Source organism: Symphalangus syndactylus, chromosome 19 (genome assembly GCF_028878055.3).
Source record: "Symphalangus syndactylus isolate Jambi chromosome 19, NHGRI_mSymSyn1-v2.1_pri, whole genome shotgun sequence".
In the NCBI taxonomy this organism is placed as follows: domain Eukaryota; kingdom Metazoa; phylum Chordata; class Mammalia; order Primates; family Hylobatidae; genus Symphalangus; species Symphalangus syndactylus.
Window position 1 is genome coordinate 59,384,789 of NC_072434.2, and position 26,875 is coordinate 59,411,663.

The window sequence follows — 26,875 nt, forward strand, 5'->3', positions numbered from 1 at the left end:
AGTTTCTCTCTGGCTGTAACTCCTCAGTCAGCAATAGTCAAACACTCAGGATCTCTCTCCTCTCTCAAGCACATATACTACACACACACAGTGCAGGTACCAGCTCAGCAAGTTTTAGTTTGAATTTCAGCCATGAGACTTATGAAGAGTTTAAATCTCTCGCTAGCTATGGAAAGAACTGCAGCCCATATCTGAAGATTTTAAATCTCTCGCTAGCTATGGAAAGAACTGCAGCCCATATCTGAATAATTTAAACAGGGCTTCATCCCCGCCCCCACCCCACCACCTCATCTAGAATTGCTTAAACCAAAATAGATCAAAGGCGATTTTTATGTTATTCACTATCAGTAACAGTAGCTATCAAAAACTGTTAGCTTTTCTTCTCTGCTCTGAAGGCAAGCTGGCCCAAGAAGACTTATGTTAAGAAAATTCACACTGCTGAAAGAAATTAGAGATGACACAAACAAATGGAAGAACACTCCATTCTCATGGATTGGAAGAACCAATATTGTTAAAATGTCCATACTGCCCAAAGCAATCTACAGATTTCAACACTATAACTACCAAACTACCAAAGTCATTTTTCACAGAATAAGAAAAAAACTTTTCTAAAATTCATGTGGAACCCAAAGAGAGCCCAAACAGCCAAAGCTATCCTAAGCAAAAAGAACAAAGCCAGAGGCATCACATTACCCAACTTCAAATAATACTGTAAGGCTATGGTAACCAAAGCAGCATGGTATGGGTACAAAACAGAGACATAGACCAGTAGAACAGAATAGAGAACCCAGAAATAAAGCTGCACACCTACAGTCATCTGATCTCTGACAAAGTCAACAGAAATAAGCAATGGGGTAAGGACTCCCTATTCAATAAATGGTGCTGGGATGACTGGCTAGCCATATGCAGAAGAATGAAACTGGACCCCTACCTTTTACCATATACAAAAATTAACTCAAGATGGATTAAATATTTAAATGTAAGACCTCAAACTATAAAAATCCTAGAACACCTGGGAAATACCATTCTGGACATTGGCTTTGGCAAAGGACTGTGACTAAGTCCTCAAAAGCAGTTGAAACAATAATTGAAAGTGGGACCTAATTCAGCTAAAGAGCTTCTGCACAGCAAAATAAATTATCAACAGAGTAAACAGACACCCTACAGAGTAGAAGAAAATATTCACAAACTGTGCATCTGACAAAGGTCTAATATCCAGAACCTGTGAAGAAGTTAATTCAACAAGCAAAAAACAAGTAACCCCGTTAAAAAGTAGGCAAAGAAGACATACAAGTGGCCAATAAACATGAAAAAATGTTCTTCAGAATCACTAATCATCAGAAAAATCCGCATCAAAACCACAATGAGAAACCATCTCACATCAGTTAAAATGGCTGTTATTAAACAGTCAAAAAATAACAGATGTGGCTGTGCATACTGGCTCACACCTGTAATCGCAGCACTTTGGGAGGCTGAGGCAGGAGGATCACTTGAGACTAGGAGTTTGAGACCAGCCTGGGCAACATAGCGAGACCCCCATCTCTACAAAATAGACAACAAATTAGCCGGACATGGTAGTGTGTCCCTGTAGTCCCAGCTACTTGGGAGGCTGAGGTGAGAGGATTGCTTGAGCACAAGAGTTTGAGGCTGCAGCCATAATTACAAGCCATGATCATGCCACTGCACTCCAGCCTGGGCAACAGCTTGAGACCCTGTCTCCAGAAAAATTAAAAAATAACAGATGCTGGTGAGGCTGTGGAGAAAAAGGAATGCTTATACACTGTTGGTGAGAATGTAAATTAGTTCAGCCACTGTAGGAAGCAGTTTGGAGATTTCTCAAAGGACTTAAAACAGAACTACCATTCGACCCAGCAATCCCTTTACTGGGTATATACCCAAAGGAAAATAAATCATTCTACTGGAAAGACACATGCACTCAAATGTTCATTGCAACACTGTTCACACTAGCAAAGACACAGAATCAACCTACATGCCCATCAACAGTGAACTGGTTAAAGAAAACATGATATATATATATATCATAGAATACTATGCAGTCATAAAAAAGAATGAAATTATGTCTTTTGCAGCAACATAGTTGCAGCTGGAGGCCCTTATCCTAAGCAAATGCAGAAACAGAAAACCAAATACCCATGTTCTCACTTCTTTGTTGTTGTTGTTGAGACAGAGTCTCTGTTGCCCAGGCTGGAGTGCAGTGGTGCTGTCCCGGCTCACTGCAACCTCCACCTCCTGAGTTCAAGTAATTCTCCTGCCTCAGCCTCCCAAGGAGCTGGGACTACAGGCGCCCGCCACCACGCCCAGCTAATTTTTTGTGTTTTTAGTAGAGACAGGGTTTCACCGTGTTAGCCAGGATGGTCTTGATCTCCTGACCTCGTGATCTGCCCGCCTCGGCCTCCCGAAGTCCTGGGATTACAGGCGTGAGCCACCACACCCAGCCATGTTCTCACTTTGAAGTGGGAGCTAAACATTGGGTGTTCATGGATGTAAAGATGGCAACATTAGACCCTGGGATTACTAGGAAGGAGGGTGGGGGGAGCAAGGGCTGAAAAACTGTGTATTGGGCACTATGCTCACTACCTGGGTGATGGGATCATTTATATTCCAAACCTCAGCATCATGCAAAATCCCTATGCAGCAAACCTGAATCTAAAATAAAAGTTGAAATTATTATTTTAGAAAAGGAAAATTTACATATAACCAGGTATTTGGTTCACTGAGCATACATGTAGTAAAATCTTCCCTAGAGCCAGGCAAAGCTTTTCAGTTTTTAGTGAGGAGTGCAGTGTTCTCTCACCAGATTCCTAGAAGACATGATCCAGCTTGGACTCTCCCAGGATCTGTTGGAGAAACACGTAGGCTCATGATACTGAATGAGAGGTGGGACCTTCTATGTACACAATAAATACATGAATCCTTGTTTTCTTACAAACTGTTTCAAGTGGAATGGGTTCCTGGAGCACAATGGGTTGAGAGATGCTCTTTTGTGCGGATGTTCCCTCCCCATATCTCGTTTTGAAAAATGATCCTGGATCCCCTCCCCATTGCATCTTTAAAGCAAAGTGACATTAATGAGAAACCACTGGAGCTGTGGCATTATGCAGACCAGAGTAAAGCATGCCTCTCCTCTGCTTTGTTGTTATTATTAGCTTATCCACTCATGTGGAAAGACTATTTTTGCCGCGTGGAGTCTACCCTCCTGAACCATTGTCACAGCACTCAAGGAAGGATGCTCCGGCATGATGGAAACAAAATATGTGAATTCCAATTCTGCCACCTACTTGCAGAATGACCATGTTAGTTTAGTTGTTTCATGTCTAAGATCTTCATTATCTTCATTTGAAAAATAGGAATAATAATAGCTTCTTCTTAGACCTGATGAGATTACTAAAATAGATCAGCAGTTTTCAAACTTTCTGCTTTCAGGGTCCCTCTGTACTCTTAAAAATTATTAAGAACCACAGAGAGCTTTTGTTTATATGAGTTATAGCAATCATGTATCATATGTCAAGTTAAACAAAATTATGAAGGTTTATTCATTTTAAAATGACAACTATTATGCTAACATTTTTCTGTGAGAAATATCTTCCAAAATAAAAGAATTACTGAGAATAGTGATTTTGTTTTAAATTTTTGTAAGTCTCTTTAATGTCTGGATTTATAGAAGACAACTGGATTCTCAAATATGCTTCTGAATTCAGTCTGTCATGTTATGTTTTAGTTGGATTATGTAGCAAAAATAAAGCTTCACATAGCTATGTAATTGGTAAGAGAAGGGTATTTCGATACCCTTCTCAGTTAAATGTGGATGTTCTTATTTGATTAATCACTAAACTTTGATAATTGATGTTGTCTTAAAAGTTGTGATGTGCAATCAGAAGCCATATTGTGAACTTTACATACTCAGTGACATAAAATCCATTGGTTTACCTTACACTTGGAATGACTTTTTTGCCGTGCATAACTTTTAAAACAGTGTCATTGGCCATTTGGAAAATATTAGTTACCTAGATTGTACAGATCTCCTGAAAATTGACTCATTTTATCAAACCATATCAAAAAATCATAATTCTTAATATTACCACTAGTCTCGTCAGATAAGTCTTCAGTATTGAGAAGCTGTCAAGCTCAGGATGGCAGATCTGTGTTTTCCAAAATGTTAATTTTTACTTGAAAACTCAAATTTTATCATTGGCAACAAGTGTTGTTTTCCTGGAAGTGACAGGCTCACTTCTTTCATTTCAGTAATATGTCTGCCAGATGCTCAAGTCTGAATAACCACAGTTTATCTAAAACTGTTCTTTCAAGTTAAAAAGAAAAAAAAAAAGCCAGGAATTTTTCCAAGAAGAAAGTGGCTAGTTCAGTTTACAACGCCAGTGATCACACCAGTGCTCTTCCATGAGATACCCACTGGACTTCAATATGAAGCAGAAATACTTTTTGCATTCTTCCCACTTCACTGTACAATGCCAAAGACATAGATACTTAAGAATCAAGATTTAGTAAAGTTAATATTCATTACTGCGTCATCAGGGACATTCGTGAGACTGGCTTTCCCCATCTTACTGCCAGTGTGGCAGTAAAGAATACAGCGTTTCCAGCAAGGCGCGTTGTCTCACACCTGTAATCCCAGAGATTTGGAAGGCTGAGGTGGGCGGATCACCTGAGGTCAGGAGTTCGAGACCATCCTGGCCAACATGGTGAAACCCTGTCTACTAATACAAAAATTAGCTGGGCATCATCACGCATGCCTGTCATCCCAGCTACTCAGGAGGCTGAGGGAGGAGAATTGCCTAAACCCAGGAGGTGGAGGCTGAGGGAGGAGAATTGCCTAAACCCAGGAGGTGGAGGCTGCAGTGAGCCAAGATCGTGCCATTGCACTCAAGCCTGGGCAACAGAGCAAGACTCCGTCTCAAAAAAAAAAAAAAAAAAAAAAAAAGAATACAGTGTTTCCTGGGCTTTGATTTACGCTCAGGCATCTGAAGGTTTACTACCCTTCGGGAACCTTTACGCCTTACGCCTTACACCTTCTGCATTGCAAATGTTAAAACAGTGAGAAAAAAAGCAAATAATCTGAATTCTGTCTCTCACCAACTCCCTGAAAGGGTCTCCAGGACCCCAGCAGTCTGCAGACCTTCTTGAGAATCACTGAGATAGATAGTAGAAATGACATATCATATTGCCAATACTGAAAAGTTAGCCTTTACTTCCTGCTCTTTATTATTTGTGGCTGTGGACTTGGTGATGAGCTGGTTCGAATGAAGGCCAGCCTTTGGGAGAGGTATTATTTTGATGAAATCTCACTAGAGTTCTTTCTTAGTTCCCTAGAGCCTGGTTGCCTACTTTCTCTTTGGGATGTTACGTGGAGGCTGCAAACAAGTATTGGTTTCAGATTAACTTTACTACTGGTTTCTGTGCAATAAAACCTGTATTAATCCTTGCTTTTTTTGTATGTTGTGGGGCTAATAAATATCTTTTTAACCATGATAATTTTCTAATCTCTTATATCAGGGGTCTTAACGCTGGTGTCAGAGGCTCTTTGCTAGTCCTACATATGGGCTTTTAGGTGGCCCCTGAGCCTTTAATTTTTTTGTTGTTGTTCAGCATTTAACAGCTCAGCAAAGCCCTTCAAATTTTACAGACTTCTTTTGTTTCATTAGGGTTGGGGGAGAAGGTGGGTTATTAGAGTAAGTTAAAAGCTTCAACCAAACTCTCAGAGGTCTCTAACCTGCCCCCTATAAAAACAAACATTAAAGATGACTTTTCGGATAGACATTTTTAAAGGGTAGCATCTCCCACTGTTATCTATTTCCTGACACACCTCTCTGTGGAAAGAAGTTTGCAAGCTTCCTCCCTGGCTCTGCTGTCTTTGCTTTTCCTCCCCTGGGCATTTCTGCACAGTGCACGTCACCCAGCGCTTGCTGACGAGTCACTTCACTGTGATTTTTTAGTGCATTTCCCGAGAGAGCAAGGGTCTGTGCATCTTGTTTCTTCTATATTCCAAAATGCAAAGTCAGAGTTCAGTCCCTTCAGATATACCCTGGGGGGTAGGGGGAGTATTTTAGGCCAGAGAATACATCATCTAGATTAGCGGGTTCCTTTTTGAACTATTGAGGTGTGCAAACTTGGAATATTTATTTATGCCTCAACCCCAAGACGTGTTTTTCTCCCACATTCTTCAGTCTGCTTCTTGGAATCCAAGTGCTGTCATGAAAGCTGCAAGGCAGTCTGTTTAGTTCCAACAGTAGAATTTTTGGAAGACTTCCTTGATTCTGTAGGAGGAGTGTGGTGACTACCACTTGCTGACGAGAAGCAGCGGAGGATTCTGCAGCGTGACAATATGTATATCCGGATTATAAGATGTCAGCCCCCACCGCGCACGCCCCCGCCCCCATCAGCTCTGCTGGGCTGCAGAGGAGGGGGGACGAGGTGGCACAGGGTGGCTCTGCGGCGGCGTAGCCGCTTCGTGGTGTCGGTATCTCCACAAGTCCAGAAGCTGGCTTCACTGGGGTGGGCAAGAGTTTGACAGCAGGTTTTACCGATTGCGTTCTGACTTAGACAATGTAATTGTTCCCTACTTCGGAAAAAAAGTAAAGAGTTTTGTAGTATGTGGCTTAATTCAGTGGCTTTTCAGCTTTTGAAAAAGCTTTGGTTCATCTCACACAATACACACGCGAGCACCTAACAGTTGGGAAGCAACAATGTCCCTGTCCTTTCTGGGAAGCAGGAAAATAATATAACAATGAATAAGTTGAATTGACCCCATTATGAAGAGGCAGAAGAATAGCTAAATAGTACACTGACAAAATGGGTATGTATAGCAATCAGATCCCATAATACCGTATTCAAGAATCTTATCTCTTGGCGGGGGCACGGCGGCTCATGCCTATAATACCAGCACTTTGGGAGGCTGAGGCAGTTGGATGGCTTGAGCCCAGGAGTTGGGGATCAGCCTGGGCAACATGGTGAACCCCATCTCTACAAAAAATACAAAAATTAGCCAGGCATGGTGGCACATGCCCTGTAGTCCCAGTTACTTGGGAGCTGATGTGGGAGAACGGCCTATGCCTGAGAAGTCAAGGCTATAGTGAGCCAGAATCATGCCACTGCACTCCAGCCTGGGTGACAGAGTGAGACCCTGTCCCAAAAATAAATAAATAAAAAGAATCTATCTCCAGTTGCTAGGTTGCACTTTTAAACTTAGCTTTCTGGACAACATTCGAATAGTCCTAGCATACTAAATTCCATCTTTGCATTGCTTGCAATTTCTAAATAATGAGAGTTGTTGCTCACATGGGATTTTCACCAGAGTAGGTGTACCCCAACACTCCATCTTCATGGGGTCAAACCTTCAACATGGTTTTGTTTATTTCTGTGCCTCTTTAGCAGATGAGAAAATCAGGGCATAAGAACCTTGACTTGCCTTGAACTACTGACCTGTACAGTAGTTCTGGGCAGATGATGTTCATAGCCTTGGTGTCTTTGGCCAGGTCACCAGTCAGTCAGAGCCATTGTCCCTCATCTCTTTGGACAGCGCTCTTCATACTGGTGGGTTTGGTAAATGTGAGTGCGTGCGCTGTTTGACTCACTCCTCAAGGGCTGAATCTGGTCAAACTCTCATTAAGGAACGTGCGCCTTCTCGGTGGGAGAGTAAGGTAAGGTGAACCTTGGCTCTGCTTTCCAACCAGGTGGCTTTTGTTATTGCATGATAAAATATACAGCTTCACGTTTCTGTGCCTCTCACCACTACAGTGCCCTTTCTGTTTTTAAGGAAAGAAGGATTGTCCAAATGTGGAAGATGCAAGCAGGCATTTTACTGCAATGTGGAGTGTCAGGTAGGTGCTGGGCCATCGGCAGGGAGGGCCTAATTTCCTCTGAAGTCCTCCTCTTCCTTGTCATGGCATTCCTCAGCGCCCTCCTGTAGCCAGAGCTGGAAAGCATAGGATGTGGCTGGATATCCTTGGATGTGTGCTGACCCCGACCTCACAGGCAGCCAGTGATAGGCAGTAACAGTTCGAGGCCACATGCAGCACCAAAATTGAGGTGCAGAAGAAGACCATGTTAGATACAGGCAGCTGTGCTAACAAGTCTGCCCCAAGGACTGCAGCCACAGACGGAAAATGCAGAGATGACAAATAAACAATGTTAAAATGCCATCTTTAAGTTTTTAAAGTTTTTATTGTTGCATTTTTATAAATCCCTCCATAGCAGGCTACATCTTACCCTTGGGCTGTTTGAACCCAACCTGCTTGCAGTGAGACTCAGATGAGCCCCTAGTCCAGCCTCTGTATAGCCAGAGAGGGGCTATTCTGAACTCATAATTGGGGCAGTGCCTCAGGAGCAGCCAGGGCTGAGGGGTTCAGCATGGATGAGTCTCAAATGAATCCTGAAATGTAGGGATGGGAAGGTTAATAAGGAGGATGTTGGAGGAATTCTTGGTAGACTCTTGAGGGCCTAAGAGTGGTATTTCCCAAACTGTTACAGTAAACACTTGTTCCACAGAATGTTTGTAGGCATTCCACAGAAAATGCATTTCATGTTCAAACAATTTAGGGGAACGTAGTCTCTTTACTTCAGAACCTGTTATAGTGTTTAATATACTAGTGTGGCATTGTGAATTTCTAAGCCTTCTTGTTCGATGTCTCTGCACTCCCCCTGGCATTTATTTTTAAAGGGAACCTATTAATACACCTTGGGAAATGGTGATGGTGTTAAAGGGTGGCTCTACAGGACAGGGAAGATTTTCTCCGTATCTGCATCTCTTTTTGTTGTTCCATACCTGGTGTTGTCCTTTCCCCCTCCCCACCCTCCAGCCCCATCCCCGGTCTACTTTGGATTACCCACTATTTCATTTTTTTTTCTTTCTCACCTCCCTACACTGTTGGCCTCTGAAAGGCCTCAAAGAGCATTATTTAGCAGTGGGAGAGATTGCTAAGCCCTGGTGTCTCATCTGACTGTAGCGCCCCAGGGACAGCGGCCCCTCCCCAGAATGAAGCACAGTCTGAGACCTTGGCTTGGGAAGCTCAGACTCTGCCTTGGCTCTGAAGACCATATGCACCGTCCCCTTCCCTGTGTTTCCCACAGCAGGCTCCCGGAGGCTGTCAGCCTGTGTGGCAGTGAGAATATAAATGGAGCTCGTAGTTGAGTTTTCGGGGAGGGTGCCTTCTTTTGAAGAGGAAAGATCATACTTTGCTCTTACCAATTGTAGATAGAGTAGTGCAATGGCATTGTAGAGATCAGCAGGCCCTGCGACATATACGGTTTGATTCTAGGCCTGCCAGATGAGTTAGCTGTTTCTATATGTAAGTTAAACACTTCTAGAAAAATTAACTCATTCCATTCTGTAGCAAAGCAAGCATAGGGAGTCACATGTAGTTCAGATCATACAGCATGGAGTAGCAGGAGGCCATGGTCCCAGGAGCAGGTCCTGGCTCTGCTACTTACTATCTCTATGAAATTGGCAAGTTATGGCCGGGCGCGGTGGCTCACGCCTGTAATCCCAGTACTTTGGGAGGCCAAGGCGGACGGATCACCTGAGGTCAGGAGTTTGAGACCAGCCTGACTAACATGGTAAAACCCCATCTCTACTAAAAATAGAAAAAAATTGGCCAGGCGTGGTGGCAGGTGCCTGTAATCCCAGCTACTCTAGAGGCTGAGGCCAGAGAATCGCTTGAACCCAGGAGGCGGAGGTTGCAGTGAGCCGAGATCGCACCTTTGCACTCCAGCCTGGGCAACAAGAGCGAAATTCTGTCTCAAAAGAAAGAAAGAAATCGGCAAGTTACAAAACATCCCTGAGGCTCAGTTTCTTTAAATCTGAACTGAGCACAATGGTGCCCACCTTGATGAGTTAGGGACCACGTGATGTGATAGATATTAAAGTTTTATATAAGCTGTAACCCTATATACAGGTGTGAGGAGTTAGTATAAACATATTACAGTCCACAGGAAGATCGAATTTGTGTAATTCAGGCTAGACTAAAGCTTAGCTTTATGCAAAGAAGTAAACAGCATAGTTTTGATTTAAGGGGCTTGGTTTTTCAGTCTGGGAGAATGACCCTGGATTCTAAGAACTTGAGGGTGCTGATGGTGTACATTGTGTGAATAAGGCTTATTACAAAATGAGTCTTAACTCCTTTAAGTAGCTGTGAACAGTGTATTAATGAGTACCATCAGAGTGTGTGGCATGTGGAGTTAGCTCCAAGTCTGAGTCTCCTGAGCACGCTGCTAAACTATCTTCTGTTAGGCCTCATGAGGTGGCAGTATTTCGACGAATCGTCATGGCCCGTGTTGGGATTTGAGATGCCCTTTATGGTTTCCCTGCCCCCAGGACCTAGAATCCCAGATTTGCAGACCCAGAGACCTCATTTGTAAGCATGCAATGAGGGGTGTCCTCCCTTGGGGGAGGCTCACATTACCAATATCCCAACCTGTATGCGCCACAATGCCAGTTTATTACTCTACAACAAGAAGTTGAACAGTCTAGATTTCCTGCCCTTGAAGACAAAACTGTACAGGTGGTCACTTCATAATGAGACAATTGCTTGGGGAGCAAGGAACCCCAGGATGGAGGAAACAGTTACAGGATTCTACTGTTGCAAGGCCGCAGGCCAGGAGAGCCTTCTGTGTCCAGTCTCATGATGGAGTTTCCCCTGCTGTTCGCTGAGTTCCCGGGCAGGGGCACCCTGAGCACTGGGGATTACTTCTGCAATTCTGCTTTCCTGTGCTTCTGTTAAGTGTCTGGTGACCAAAGTACCCTCCTAGGAGGTGAGTGGTACCGCAGCTCGTGAAGCCTCTTGTTTCTAGAGGTGGCAGGCTGGATCTGACCTGTAAGTTTCATTTGTGTTTCATCTGTCTCCCACTGCTGAAGGAAGAGGCTAATGACCATTAAGGTTTTTCATCCTTTAGTACTGAAGAACTAAATAAGTGTGGGCAGTATATTATAAAGAGATAGAGCAGGCATAAAGGTTTAATAAAAGTAAGTGCCTAGAAATAAAGGGTAGTGCAAGGGCTTCGTAAAGGAAATCATTAGGGAGGAATCTGGGGCATTTGCTCCAGATAAAAATGTGTTCAGGGTTCGGCTTAAGGGAGTGCTTGCATGGGATCAAAGTAGAGGCTCTGCTTAAAGGATAAAACGTGGCACAAAACAAGAGCAGCGATGAGGAAGGTAATTGAGTGATTCTCCACCTAAGAAAGCATGGCCCTCAGCTGCTAGTAATTAACTGGTCCTTCCTCAAAGGTAGGCCCTACCCCCCTGGAGTCATCAGGTGGTCAGTGCCACACAGCAGATGGTGGAGTTGGGTTGGAGGTTATCGAGTTCAACGTGTCAGTAGATAAGAAAGCGTAGTCCCAAGTGGTTGGGTGACCCAAGATCACCCAAGGTCAAACAGTGGCAGAACAGAGATGAGACTTTACACACTACTTGGGGAGGGCTTTCACCCCTTTACAGTAGTGTGCTTGGGAGAAGTGAGGGCCCTCTAGGAAAGGAGGTGCTGTGGGAATGTCAGAGAAAGAGAAGTGGCCTTCAGTGAATGTGAAAGGGGAGAGCTGTGTCCATTGTTGCCTTGGCCAGACACCTCTCCAAGAGTGCTGAAGGCTCACATTGCTTTCTGGGGGTTTCCTCTTTACATGGAGTAAGGCTTCTTAGGGGATCCTAGCCATGGTGTATGTTCTCCCCAAGCCCTCTTCTGTCTACAGTGCTTTCGGATTTTGCTTTATTTGATACAGTTTGGCTCTGTCTTGTCCTGTTACTTTCCTCTTAGTTCACTTGACTCAGTGTGATGGTGCCAGAGGAAAGATTTTAATTGCTAATGCATGAAAGGGTAATGGGAGGAAATACAAAAGAAACAGAAATTCCTTTTTAGTTGGGTGCATTATTTTGTAACCTGTGTGTTTTAATGAACTGTATTTATTTTTCTAAATACGCCTGGGAAGCAAAGTATATTACTCATTCACCCACTCACCCATAAATTGTACCAGGATATTTTCAAGAGAAGAGTTTTAGAAAGTTGTTATATAGAATAATCATTGTGCAGTAGGACTTTCTAGGGTATATTTCTTAACTGTAATGAATATGAAGAAGAAAACCTTTGTGTTTTGCAGCTGAGGGGGTTATGAGTAAGCTTTGAAAGTAGGAAGGGATTTTTTAAAGTGTGTATGAGGAGCATGTGAGAAAATAGTAGGCCCTTATCATTGACTAGAAAATAACTGAAGTATAGAACATGTCTAATAAATGCTGTTGTTATGGGTGATTAGTGTAATGGGGCCAGAGTCATAGGTTCAATCCTGGTTCAGTTCACTCCTGTTAGCCATAGGAAGCATCTTAAATTTGGGCCACTCTTTTTTTCTAAATCTTTAACATCACCAGTAGGAAGAAATGTGTGTGAATGACTGAGTATGTCTCATCACTTATATTGGGAAAACGCAAAGCGTATGTCCTAGTAATGGTAGCTCAGCAGCACGGGCCATCTTTGTATAAGGTGGTCAGGTGTCCACCTGATTGCTTTTGCACTCTTCTTCTCAAGGATCATGCTAGTGGAAAGCAGAAATCCTGTGACATTTTTTCCCTGTTCCACATTTTAAGAAATAACATGTGGATGTGTACAGGTAGCCTGTGTTTGTTGTTAGAAGAATAGAAACACCAAATGCTAGAGGCAAAAAAGGGACTTCATGATGAAAATCCAGTCTCCTTACCGAGGAAGGCAACATATTTGCTCAGCAGAAAACTGGATGCCATAATAATCACTCTTTTCTTCCAGTGCTGGAAATGCTGCTGCACCATGAGATAATTTTGCAACTCTTTATGCATCTTTAAGCAGTTTTGACTATGCATGAAAGTGTAAGTCATGCACAGTAGTTATTATCTTAGTTGAAAATGAATTAGAAGTTTTAAAAGAGGACCATCAGTATGAAAAATTCCATATCTCACCTTTTTTATGGATTTGATTAAGTTACACAGTCTGTCCTCATTATGGGAAAATCAGAAAGTGCAGACTAAGACAGAACAAGTATTCATAATCTTATTCCTTGAGAGAATACTTTGGTATATATCTTCCTGAATCCCTTCTGTGCTTATATGTGTATTTTATTAATTTTTTTTTTTGGAAAATGAGATCCTGGTTTACAGAAAATTTTATAAGTATTGCAGTCAGGGCAGGAGCACTAACTCGAATTTTGAAGAATAGTGGGAAAAGTTTTAGAAAAATTGTTAACATTTAAAAAAGCATAAAGAGTTGCAAAATCACTCTGTATACAGCAGTACTGCCAGTATTCAAAAAAAAAGGTAATTTATCACATTCATTCCTACTTATCAGGTTAGCCTAATTTTTTTTTTCAGTTTTGTCCAGTCTGGTTGCTTATAATTTCTTATGGGCAAAACTAGGGTCATTGCCACTGTCAGGTTCTTTAAAATATGTGGACCATCTCTATGATAGAAGAGAATGTATCAAAATATGCTTAAAAACCTGACATTTTTACTAGATACTATCACATCTTCCTTTTTTAAGAATTAAAGCTGTGCAGTGCCATCGTGTTATATCTCTGCCCTTCCTCCGTTAATCCACCTTCAAAAAAGAAAGTGAAACATTATTACTATGGTAAATTTCCTTTGATAAAATTTAACCTGATTCTGCATTTTCTTGAATTTATCCAGCTACCTGATTTTAACTGCTATGAGTGGGACTGTATCTAATTGTAAGTGCTCTTACTTTTATCTTGGTTCTGACATTGCCATAAACTGCTTGAAGTCAAAGACTTCATCTCCCATCCCTGCCTCTAGGGTCAGTTGCAGCACTTGTTGAATGAATGAATGAATGAATGAATGAACAATTACCAACGTTTCAGAACGCAGCCTGTGCCAGGCACTGTTCTGAGTGCTTCTTGTGGATCCGCTGATGGGATCCTTTGTGCCTGATGAATGCCTGATGATCCCTATTTGGCCCACATTTGTTGGTAGTCTTCAAGCTTGATATCTGATTATCACTGTTGGAAGGTGTAAACTCACAGACTCAGAATTCTGGACTTGCTAAGTAACTTAGGGATCATGTTATTTACAGCCAAGGAGACAGGCGCAAAGGGATTAAGAGACCTGCATTGTCACACAGCTGCTTCACTGCGAGTGGGGATAAAATGCAGGTTTCTTGAGTCCCGGGTCAGCAGCCCTCCTGCTTGACAGCACTCTGCTTTCCTCCCAGAGCTTTCCTTGTGTTTGATTCCCTTCCTTTTGAGGACATTTATATCAATAAATGTCACCATTACGTAATATTTACAGTAACATTAATTTTAAATCAACTACATTAATAAATTGATTATATTTTATAAATAATAATTATATTAATAAATGTTCATATTTAACTTCCCAGGTATTCATTGTAGTTGCTAAACACCAAAGCACCACCTGCAGTTCAGAAAACAACAGCTTGCAGGCCCATTAGGGACAGAGATTATGTCTTGGAGTTTTCTTGGAGTTACTGGAGTCAGTGGGCATTTGTCTATAGTTGTTAATGATCCATCTGTCCCCAGCTGGTACATCCCCATATCCCCTCAGGTATCCCAAGGGTCATCTCTGTCTTTTTGTCTTTGCTCTGCAGCTGAGGAGGGAGCTGATTAGTCTGCAGGGAACCAGACCCACCTGTTCCCACCTCTTCGCCTCATCACCATGCTCTCATTTCAGGCTTTGGCTAAAAACAGATTCTCTTCTCCCTTGTGCATATCTTGTCATTTCTTTTCCTCCCTGCTCTTAGTTATATTTGGCGTGGCGTTATTTAACTCTGCAGAACATCTTGGCCCAGAACTTGAGCTAAAGGGCTGTACCATAGACTGCATTAAATCATTAAGTGACATTATGTGCTTCCTTCTTGGGGGATCAGGGTGGAGGGAAGAGGGTAGGGAGACATCTTCATTCCTTCAACAACTATACTGAGTGCCTAGTAAATGCCAGGCACTGTTGTCAGTTCTGGGGTTACAGCTATGAACAAAACAAAGTTTCTTTATTTTCCTGGGGAGAGACAGATACTAAACCAAGCAACTAATAAATATGTAATATGCTCAGGTGGTGAGAAGTACTAAGAAGCAGCAGAAAGCAAGGAAAGGGTGAATGATGGGGAAGTGCTGTTTCTGACAGGGTGATTGTGGCAGGTATCTTGAGAAGGTGACATTCCAGCAGTGGCTGGAGAGGAGGGAGGGAGTCACATGGATATCCAGGGGAGGAGAGTGCTAGCCACAAAACAGAGCAAGTGCAAAGGGCCTTGAGGCAGGTACATGGCTCCAGGCACAGCCAGGACACTGCTGTGGCTAAGTGCAGTGAGGCAGATGAGAGTGCGGTGGGAGATGATGGTCTGGGGGTGATGCAGGGACGCTCCCATCACGTGTGGCCTCCTAGGTCACCTTTAGCGCTTGGCCTTTTGCCTGGATGAGAAAAGCCATTAGGTTTTGAGCTGAGGACTGGCCTGATCTGAGTTTTGTCAACAGAATCCCTCAGGCTGCTCTCTGGAACCTAGTCCATGGGAGCAAGGACAGAAGCAGGCATCTAGTTAGAAGGCAGTGGCAGGACATTAGTCATAAGAGATGTTGGGGCTGCAGCCGAGTAGAAAGGTTGGGGAGCTAAGAAGTGATCAGATTCCAGGCAGAGACAGAGGATTTGCCAGAACTGACTGAATGTGGAGTGTGAATGAGAGAGCAGTGTCAAGGATGACTCTAGCTTTCTGGCCTGAGCATTTATTTTTATTTTTGAGACAGAATCTCACACTGTTGCCCAGGCTGGAGCATAGCGGTGCAATCTTAGCTCACTGCAACCTCTGCCTCCTAGGTTCAAGCGATTCTCCTGCCTCAGCCTCCCGAGTAGCTGGGACTACAGGCACACGCCACCACACTTGGCTCATTTTTTTATTTTTAGTAGAGATGGGGTTTTATCACGTTGGCCAGGCCAATCATAAACTCCTGACCTCAGGTGATCCGCCCACATCAGCCTCCCTGCCCTGAGCATTTATGGCCATTTTCTGAGCTAGGGAAGGCCAAGGACAGAGCAGGACAGTACCCAATTCCATCGTGAAAGAGACAGTGTGTAAGGGCTTCTTCCATCAGTATACAATGTGCTCTGATATTTCCCATCTAAAAAAAAAAAAAATCTCCAACTTTTCACTACTCTAAGCTGTGTCTCCTTTCATTCTTTCTTGAATCTGCTGCCAGTCATTTCTTACCCCATCATCCCACCAAAACTGGTTTTTATGAAAATCATCAAGCTTGCATGATTCCAAATCACATTGTCTGTCCTCTCACACTAAGCCTATCTCCAGCGCTGGCATCATCATTTACTCCCTAGTCCTCAAAGTACTTTCTTCCCTTGGCCTCCAAAACACCATGGTGTCCTTCTCTCAGTGCCTTCCCCATCTCAAGTGATGGCGCCTCCACCCTTCCAGCAGCAAATATCCTTCATCCCTCTACCCGGGGCAGGGAAACTTCAGGGCGTATGATAGAAAGAATACTACTGTTAGGCCAGATGCAGTGGCTCACGCCTGTAATCCCTGCACTTTGGGAGGCCGAAGCGGGCAGATCATGAGGTCAAGAGATCAAGACTATCCTGGCCAACGTGGTGAAACCCCATCTCTACTAAAAATACAAAAATTAGCCGGGTGTGGTGGTGGGCGCCTGTAATCCCAGCTACTCAGGAGGCTGAGGCAGGAGAATCGCTTGAACCTGGGAGGCAGAGGTTGCAGTGAGCCGAGATCATGCCACTGCACTGCAGCCTGGCGACAGAGTGAGACTCCGTCTCAACAAAAAAAAAAAAAGGAAAGAAAGAATACTACTGTTTCATCCTGTGCATCTTTGGGAAGTCCTAACTATTCCTAAGTCTTTCCAGTGGTTGCCCTTCATGAAACCCTCATTTGTGCTTTTTAAAAAGTCACCTGTAAAAGGGACTCATTGCTGTGTAAGTCAACTCTCCATTATTTGCCCTGACATGAGAACAAAGCCAGAGCGGAACTGTGAGGCAACACAGCCAAATCAATGGCTGATACTCAAATTGCTCCCTCTGCAATTTGACAGCTTGCACAGATGATGGAAAGATGTATGTGTTGTTTGGAATAATGAGGCGCTGCAGAAAGCCATGAGGTGCTTGAGGAAAAAACACAAAGTAGGTCTTCTCATCCCAACAACCTTGACCAGGCCTGAGTGAAGGTCATACAATCCTGCCTATCTTAAAGGATGTTTTTATCTCTAGCTTTTGTGAGCATCCTTGTGTTTTCCAAAAGGAAACATATTTTACTTGACCTTAACTAGGGGGACTCACTGCATCCTCTCCTCTCACACTTTATTCCAGTGTATGTGCTGTTTTTTAATAATGTTTTTTTCAATCTTCCCAGAAAGAAGATTGGCCCATGCACAAGCTGGAATGTTCTCCCATGGTTGTTTTTGGGGAAAACTGGAATCCCTCGGAGACTGTAAGACTAACAGCAAGGATTCTGGCCAAACAGGTGAAGAAATGGGACAATGTTCAAGTGCATTTTATTTTATTTTTCTTTTAAAGGTCAGAAAGATGAGTAACTGACCTTTGGTAACCATCTCTCGTTAAACATCCTTAGACTACATTTCCTATCATATCCATATGGACAAGGGTGGGGAAAATACTCCAGGCATAATCTGGTTAGTTGTGTGCCCTGTGCAATTAGGATGTTGCTTACCCTAGGCCAGGAGCATAGGCACAGCTCTGAAATTCTGAGCTGTTTTCATGACAGGTTTACATGGAAATACATGACATGAAAAGCCTGACCTCAAATAATTAGAGCTTCCTAGGGAACCAGATTGGTTTGAGCAGCTTTGAGATTTTCCCCTCTTTTCATTCTGACATAAAGAGTGTACTCTGTTCCCCTTTCCTGTGTAATATTCTGCTCTTTCTTGGCTCCTTTCTTGCCTGTGCATAGGCAGGCAAAGAATTGGATGGAACAGCCTTGACTATGACATGTGCAAAGAAGAGAAAGAGTGGAAAAGTAGAAATAGAGGCAAGGGAGAGGGGAAGAGAGTTAAAAAAAAAAGTGAAGAAGAAGGAAAGAAAGAGGTGCCCTTGATGGAAACAGATGATAGTCATCAATGGCTTTCTCCAGAAGTGATGCCAACTCTGACTATTCCGTGGTGGGCAGGCCTATGCAAACTTACCCTCAAAGACTAAGGAAGCTGAGAAACAGAAGAAAGAAGCTGACAAATCCAGTTTATTGGAAACATTTACTAGGACTTATGAACTGAAGCCATGTCTATGTCTTGGGTGGCAGCAAGACAAGATGGTGGATCCCTGCACCATTACCCACCAGACCCAGGGCTTATATACCATGGGGAAGAAATGTGTACAACAGTTACAAGGAAAGGCAAGGATGCTATGCAAATCTGCCTGAGAGCAAGATTTGTGCTCAAGATTGTATTGACCTAAGGCAGGATTTAAGGTAGCCATAGATAAAGTAGAAATCTTAGAAGCATTCCCAGAGCAGGAGTTAACCAGAAATCAACATGGTACATCAGCATCCAAGATGAAATTTCTTTAGCCGCCACACTGGCTGTTCTCCCCCTGGTCTGGTTTGTTCTTGCTGATTGCATGATAATTAGACACCCAAACTAAAAAGAGGACAGGAAAATGCCATAGAACTTGTCCTTGTGATCCAGTGAAATAGGCAGTGTGGGGCTTAGAAGGCATATGTCCAGGCTGTGGAGGTCTTGCCCCTCAGTGCTGTCAGAGAAGTTGGTGGCAGGGCCTCTGGACTATAAATCTTTTAAAGCTGAAATTTTGGCCGGGCATAGTGGCTCATACCTGTAATCTTAGCACTTTGGGAGGCCAAGGCAGAAGGATTGTTTGAATCCAGGAGTTGGAGACCAGCCTTGGCAACAAAGTGAGACCCATTTTCTTTTTTTTTTTTTTTTTTTTTTTTTTTGAGACGGAGTCTCGCTCTGTCGCCCAGGCTGGAGTGCAGTGGCGCAGTCTCGGCTCACTGCAAGCTCTGCCTCCCGGGTTCACGCCATTCTCCTGCCTCAGCCTCTCCGAGTAGCTGGGACTACAGGCGCCCACCACCACGCCCGGCTAATTTTTTTTTTGTATTTTTAGTAGAGACGGGGTTTCACCGTGGTCTCGATCTCCTGACCTCATGATCCGCCCGTCTCGGCCTCCCAAAGTGCTAGGATTACAAGCGTGAGCCACCGCGCCCGGCCGTGAGACCCATTTTCTATAATAAATTTTAAAAATTAAAAAAATTTCCCAGGTGTGGTGGTATTACACCTGTGGTCCTAGCTATTCTGGAGGCTGAGGCAGGAGAATTGCTTGAACCCGGAACTTCAAGGCTGCAGTGAGCTGTGATTGTGCCACCGTACTCCAGCCTGAGCAACAAAGTAAATGAGACTCTGTCTCTAAAAATGAAAAAAAAAAAAAAAAAAAAGCTGAAGTTTCATCCACTTCTCCTATATACCTCCCAGTCCTCCTCCACCCTTAAAATTTTTCTATTTTTTAATCTAAGCCAAATGTGATGGAAATGATTAGCATGTATCTGTCCCCAGACCAAGTTAGGATCCTGGGCTGTGTAAACAGAAGTAGAACATTTCAAAACTCTGAGGTCATCCTTCAGCTATGTTCAGCTTGGGTCAGGTGCTTGCTGAAATGCTAACTCGCCAGCCAGCCGAGAGTAACAAAAGCCATTCATGGGTTGCCTGTAGAGTGAGACCAAAACATCAGAATTGTTTCCCTGCAGGAGGTTAACTTTCGGATCCTTAATAACAGTTATTTTTAAATTTATGCAGAGTATTTGGGCTGAATGAGTCAGAGGGAATAGGATGACTGGGTGAGGTATCAGAGTCAGTAAGTCATCAGATGGGATCTCTGCGCATCTTGGGAGGATTGGGTGGCCAAGCTGGTGTTTTATTATTTTGTTCCCCTGAATTATTGATGATATTTATAGTGATATGTTAAGAATTCAGAAGGAGCTGGTAGACTTTCCTGAATAAAAAGCTTTCCCAAGCGAGATGACTTATAAATCTTATAAAAATGCATCCCGTGAATGGAAGATTTCTGCTCTAAAAAAGAACTATTGAAATATTTCAGCACCAGGAGGGTAGTCTGAATGCAAAGATGAGTTTATACAAGCTTCATTCAAGTTTTATTATAATTACTACTACTACTAATAGTGTATTAAATGAAAGTTACCTGCCCATCTTTTCATCTCTATAGGACTTGATGATTAAAAAAACAGACCATTTGTATTCTAGTGGCTTGCAAAGGATTAGGGGAGACAGGCTACCAAACTACCAAGGGGAGGCTTAACATGTTAACTAGGGAGGTGAGCGTGCCCTGCTAGACCACCTGTATCCCCAAATTGAATAGCCAGATTACAAAGACACGGCCTTGGGCCAGCTCCTGAGCGCTGCCTTTGAACTCTTGTCAACACCAAGTTTATTCATGTTCTCAAAGCCTAGCGGGTTTACTATTGTTAGCTCCTCTTGGGGTGTCTAGAACAAAGCCAGCAACACGTTTAAAGTGAATCTGGGCTCACAGATACAACCAAAAGTGTTCTTTTTGAAACACAGAATTTGAGATCATTTTAGCCTATGCTTAAAGAAAGTGTAAAATGGATGGGGGGTTTGATTTTGTTCCTTTTTAGAAGGAGAAATAATAAATAGGATGGTTTGTCTGTAGACCCAGTCCTTTTAAGTAAGGACCCTAAAAAGTTGTTTTCCGGCCCTGTTCTTTCCCATAACAGGCATTTCTGAGCCTACTGTGTGCATAGTATTATCAGGGTGTTAGGTACACAGTAGATATTTTAAAAAGCACTTTAGAAGAGTCTTTGGATTTGGCTGGTGGAGAGCCCTAGTGGTGGAGTCCTTGAGTAGCTTGTTTTACTTCCTTAAGAATTGTTACTTTTTCTTTATGTTGATGTAAAAGTGAAAGTGCCACTTTATTACACTGGTTGTTAAAAAATTTGTATCTGTGTGATTTCTTCCCCAATTGCTAGAAAATCCACCCAGAGAGAACACCTTCAGAAAAATTGTTAGCTGTGAAGGAGTTTGAATCACGTAAGTCTTTCTGTGACCAGCCGCACAGCTCTCTCAGCCACAGATTTCACATGGGTTAGGCAGGATTGAAGCGAGGACGGGCTAGCTTGTGCTCAGAGGAGTAGTGATTTCTTTAATTACTAGTTTTTATTTTGACTTTTGTACTGTTTCGAAAAGCACTTTTAGCTTTTTTCTTCTGAGTTGACAGGATTGTTAGGAAATAATTAAAGGACGTAGGAGCTCCCAAGATGAATTATTGCACCCTGAGCTACCTCCTGCTGGCCCTCTTGGCATGCTGAATATTTTTGGATCTTTGCTGAATTGCAGTCCTCTAAATAGCTGATGTTCTTACTGAAAGCCATGAAATCAGGGGTTGTCCAAGTTGTTTGACCATGGCCCAGATTCCCGGGCCAATTGGGGGTCCCTTGACTAGGCTGAGGCTGGTTATGAGTCATTGCTACCCATCCCTGACCTCGTTGCTAACAGTCAGTCAAAATCTCGTGTCCCGAGTGACTTCTAGTCATCAGAGGGAGAGAAGGAAGAAATGGCTTGCTTTCTTTCCCTAGGGTTTGTCAGTTAAACCAAGTGATGGGGAAGAATGTTCTCTGGGGGTTCAACATGTTAGTTTTGGGGTTTTATTTTCACCCCTTCCTTTCCTCTATATCATTTACAGCAAAAATAGGATGTAGCTAGAAATCTCATGCTTTCTACCAGGTGAATAATGGATTATTTATCCACAGATCTGGATAAGTTAGACAATGAGAAGAAGGATTTGATTCAGAGTGACATAGCTGCTCTCCATCACTTTTACTCCAAGCATCTCGAATTCCCTGACAATGATAGCCTCGTAGTACTCTTTGCACAGGTAAGGATGCCGGCAGCAGGTAACACTCAGTCTGGCCTTTCCCTCTCCAAGGCCGTCTCCCCAGCACGCACTCAGTGAAGATGAATGCAAATAGAACGATGGCATCTTCCTGACAACGAAGCTCTGAGCCAATTGGACCCTGTGTTGCCATAGCCTTGCTCGGTGACCTTGAGCAGATCAAGGTCCCCTCTGCCGGCCCTCATTGATGGGTGGAGTGTAGGAAATTCGCCTCTGCCTCTGCCTCACAAAGAGTTCATGAAAACAAAGGAGTTGTCAGTGCCCTGGTACTCTGGCATACTTTAAGCTCTTTGCAAAGAAAAGACCATTTGAAGTTCCTACATTAAATTTTACTTTTACTCTCTTAAACCTTCTGTTCTATCTGTAGTGTTTTTTCACTGTAACCAAGGCTGCACTGATAGGAGGGCCCTCTGTGATGGCCCGAGGAAGGGCAGTCACTGCTGAGAGGAGCCCAAGTGGGTCTAGATGCGGGAAGTCTTTCCTGACAGTGGCTAAGAAATCTTGTTTAGAGAAGCCTAGGTTTACGGAAATCAGATGTGAGGAAAACTTAGGCTTCTAAGCAAGAGCAATTTGAAAGTGATTACAGCTTTGGAAACTAGGCCACTGGCAAGGCAAGGGTTGGGCATTGTTAGGACGAGAGAACAAAGGGTGCAGCGGCCATGCCTCGGGGAACGCACAGCCTTCCTGTTATCGTGAGAGTGGCTCTTCCTGGCCTGACTTACTAGATTGGATTTCTCTCTCGTGTGCCTTTGCGATTCCCTCTACAAACTGGGCATCTAGTTGAAAGTGACCTTCCCAGACAGAGAAATACTAGAATTCTGCTCCACGGGAGCAAGAAGCTACATCAGTCTCCAGATGTGTAAAAGAGATGAAGTGGACACCTCTCTGGTTTTGTCTTAGAATAGAATAAGCATTATCTAATGTACCGTTTGCCCAGTAACTCTGTTGGCAGGAATCTGTCCTAAGGATATAATCAGAAATCATGGACAGAGATTTACGTACAAACTGTTTATTGTAGGATTATTTTAAAAGCCAAAGGCAGAAAAGAAAGAAGGAAGGAGGAAAGAAGAGGAGGAAGGGAAAAAGAAAAGAGGAAAAGGAAATACTATAAATGGCCAGTAGTGGGAGTTTGGTTACATAAATTATGGCATCTCCATGTGATGGAAGGTTACATAACCTTTGTAAGTTACGTTTCACAGACTGTCTAAACATGGGAAATGCTGATGACATAACATTAAGTATCAAAGCAGTATGAAAAGTATGAAAAAAGGGTATAATATGAAAACACACATACATAACATAAAGATTAAGTGAAAGTTCACAGTTGTCTTCCGAGTTGTGGAAAAATTTAGGCTTTTTACTGGGTGACTTTCTGGATTTTCTACAGTGAGCATGTATAACTTACAAAAAGCATGCTAAGAAGGAGAAAAAGGCAAAAAGCACATACTTTAAAAATTACACACATAAAGAAAGTGGCCAAGCACCATGGCATGCGTCTGTAGTCCCAGCTACTCAGGAGGCTGAGGTAGGAGGATCACTTGAGCCCAAGAGTTCGAGGCTGCATTGAGCTGTGATCACACCACTGTACTTCAGCCTGGGCAACAGAGAGAGACCCTGTCTATAAAGAAAAAAAAAAAGTGAGTCATTCATCACTTCTGCCCACTTCAGCTTCCCCCCAGCTGTGAACAACTATTAACAATTTATTGAATTCTTTTATAAACTGTATTTAGATATATTTCAGTTATGTGACTGTCATAATCAGAAAAATATGCGATTCCTTGTAGGTGAAAAGGTGGCTTCAAGTTTTGAGTGTTAAGGTAGAAGGAATAAAAGACTTTTCTAATTTTCATATTATCCTGGGTTTAAATTGTATTTTCCTAAGTATCCTGAGACAATAGATTTGGCTGACAATGGGAAGTGAGGAATCGACTTCTCTTACATTTTCTGAAAAAGTGAATACATACTTTTTCTGGATAGTTTATGTATGAGAAAACAGAGAGATGAAATAAACATAAAGTGTCTACTTTTCTGGCTATGGAAAAAGATAGCTTTTCCTCTAACGCAGTGATGCATGCTGATAGGATTCCTCAATGTTGATGCCGTAGTTAAAGGACCATATTTTCATAACCAAAAATCAAGTCACTCCATCTCACAAGTAGAAGTATATTTGTGGTGAAAGTGACTGACTCTTTGAAATATGGACTGACTCAGAAAATTCAGAACATTTATATACCTTAAAAATGTATATATATACACACATATTCATACACACATACACGTAACTATAGAGAATTCCTTTATTGACTTTATCAAATAAGTATACATTTTGAGATTTTATGTGAATACAAATAAGTATACATTTTGTGATTATTTGTGTTCACACAAATACACACACATATAATTTTTTCATATGTAAATTTGAAAGGGGACATTTACGATCCCCAAAGAAAACTCCAAAGCAGAAATGCAAGGTGCTGCTGCAGCCACATGCCACCGGTCCCACCTCTCAGCCAGCAGCTACGTGTCTGCTGTTCCAGCCCCTGAGCCCTTTCCACCGTCTGGTCCATGGGAGGCTGTCATGGGTTACCTCGAGACCTGGCAGCAGCTGGCAGCAGAAGGTGACCGCACATCTTTGACAGCATCGAGGTGTGTTCTAATCACTGGGAACATATGCATGATTGGGAAGTGTATTTTTGGTGTGCAGCCTACATCTAGTCTAAATGCTAATTATGAGAATAGCTTTTGCAAGGTTCTTACGCCTGATTTGACTTCAGAAAAAGGACTGTGGACCATGCATGTTTCTTAACATGCAAGTTCACTTTCCTTCTCTAGGGATATTTCAGAAGGGAGGGAAAGCTGGCAGGAAAACTGCTACGTAAGTAGGCTTAAACACCATCACGAAAGGAACGGTAATGACTCTTAGGCTCATGGGAGCCTTAGCTCATGAAGAAACACACGCAGTCTTCCACAGTAAGAGGAGTTGGGGAGGAAATAAAGGGACTGATGGTCATAAAGTGATTGATTCTGAAGGAATCTGGAGTCATCGACTGGTCTAAGTGGGCTGGCTGCAGAGGAGGGACTGAAAAATCAAAGAAACAAGACTCTCATCCCCAAAGTAGTCAGAAGCTGTCTGTCCCTAGATCAGTTTTGAAAATTGTTGCAAACTTTTCTGATTCATTGTTTCATCCTGAAAACATTTGTACCAGAAACTGCTGAGGCGTGGTAGTATTCAGTCTGAGATGATACATAGATCATTTAGAACCCAGTATAATACCAGATACAGGTCATGCTCCGGTAATTTTGTTGAATGAATGAAAACTTTAATTTACTCTTACCTAATGTTGGTTGATGGTCATTGGTTAATGGTTGTTAGTCAATGTCTGTATGACAGAATTGGTCAGGGTACTTGGAGTTGGCACAAGAAATAGTATGCCAAGTCTTCTACTTACAAATGCCCAACTCCCAGGATTTCAAAGGCTGTGTATTATTTTACTAATCCACTGTACCCTCCCATTTTCTGCTTTTTGTGTTGAATTGTAAATACTTTAAGTCAAACCCATCATATAGCTCTTATTGCTTTGTATACCAAGATTTTCAAGCCCCTGCGTTTGGCCCTTTAATGTTAAGCAAAATAACCACATTAGCATTTAGTAGATCTGACCAATTTTAGAAGGAACATGGTATAGTGTGAAGAAACCAGCGTTGCTGTTCAGAATGCCTAGTCTGAATTCTGACTCCTTTTCTGCCACTTATTATTTACATGTCCTTGAGCAAGTCACTTAATCATTGAATCTTCCTGAGCCTCAATTTTCACATCTGTAAAATGAGTTGCTGTAGTAATGCAATAGTGATACTGCAGATTTATGGGATGGTAAATCTGGAGTACCTAGCACAGTGCCTGGCCCAGAGTGAGTGCTCAGAGGATGCTAGTTTTACAAAGCCCATCTGTTGGCCTGAATTGTAACAGTGCAGTGTCTCCAAGTGCAGAAGAGAGTGGGGTGGAATCGTTCAGTGTGAGTGCCTCACGGACAGAGACTTCATAGCAGCGTGGGACAAGCAGGGGTCTCAGCCTTTGTCACCAAGTAGCTTTGTGACCGTGGACAAATCATTGTTCCTCTCTGGCTTCAGTTTCGTCCTCTAAAAAAGTAGAGTCTGAGTTTTCTTCCAGTGCTGAAATTTTAGAGACATATGAAGTTCACCTAACGAATTGTCTCCTAATAGTCTGATTTTCTTTGAGGCCACAAATTTTCAGCCTGTTTGTCTTTCTGTGCACAGTGCCCAGCATGTAAGGGCTCCCAGTACATATCTGTGGAAAGAATGAGTTTATAAAACAGTACATAAGTTAGGCATGTATAGTCCTCATTTTCAGCCTGCTTGTTCTAAGTTAGGCTTCCAGAATGGTGAAAGTTGCCCTTGGTATTTTTCTATGCAACATTTCTTTTTTTTTTTTTTTTTTTTTGAGATGGAGTCTCACACTGTCGTCCAGGCTGGAGTGCAGTGGTGCAATCTCGGCTCACTGCAACCTCCACCTCCCAGGTTCAAGTGATCTTCCTGCCTCAGCCTCCCGAGTAGCTGGAGCAGCTGGGATTACAGGTGCATGCTACCAGGCCCGGCCAATTTTTGTATTTTTAGTAGAGACAGGGTTTCACCATGTTGGCCAGGCTGATCTTGAACTCCTGACCTCAGGTGATCTGCCCACCGTGGCCTCCCAAAGTGCTGGTATTACAGGCGTGAGCCAGCGGGCCCGTACAACGTTTCTTTTAAAGGGTGAGAAGGTGGCCTGTAGGTGATTTGGCTGAGACTTGAAAGGCAAGGTCTCAGTGCCTCAGCTTTAAGCCCTCAATCCCTCTGCCTCCCTAACAGAGAGAGGGATAGCAATTAGATTAGATGAATAAGGGCTTCATATTTACCACCTCACCTTATGAGATGAGCATTGGATTGATTCCTTTTTTTTTTTGAGAC

At 42.9% G+C, this 26,875-nt stretch overlaps 1 protein-coding gene across 1 annotated transcript in view; it reads left to right on the forward strand.

The window, feature by feature from the left end:
* Positions 1–26,875, forward strand: part of SMYD2 (SET and MYND domain containing 2) — a 57,333-nt gene that overhangs the window by 16,311 nt on the left and 14,147 nt on the right. The window contains exons 2-5 of the mRNA XM_055233908.2: positions 7,790–7,853; positions 17,373–17,483; positions 20,991–21,051; positions 21,771–21,895. Of these exons, the coding sequence (XP_055089883.1) occupies positions 7,790–7,853; positions 17,373–17,483; positions 20,991–21,051; positions 21,771–21,895 (361 nt within the window). The remainder of the gene's footprint in view (positions 1–7,789; positions 7,854–17,372; positions 17,484–20,990; positions 21,052–21,770; positions 21,896–26,875) is intronic.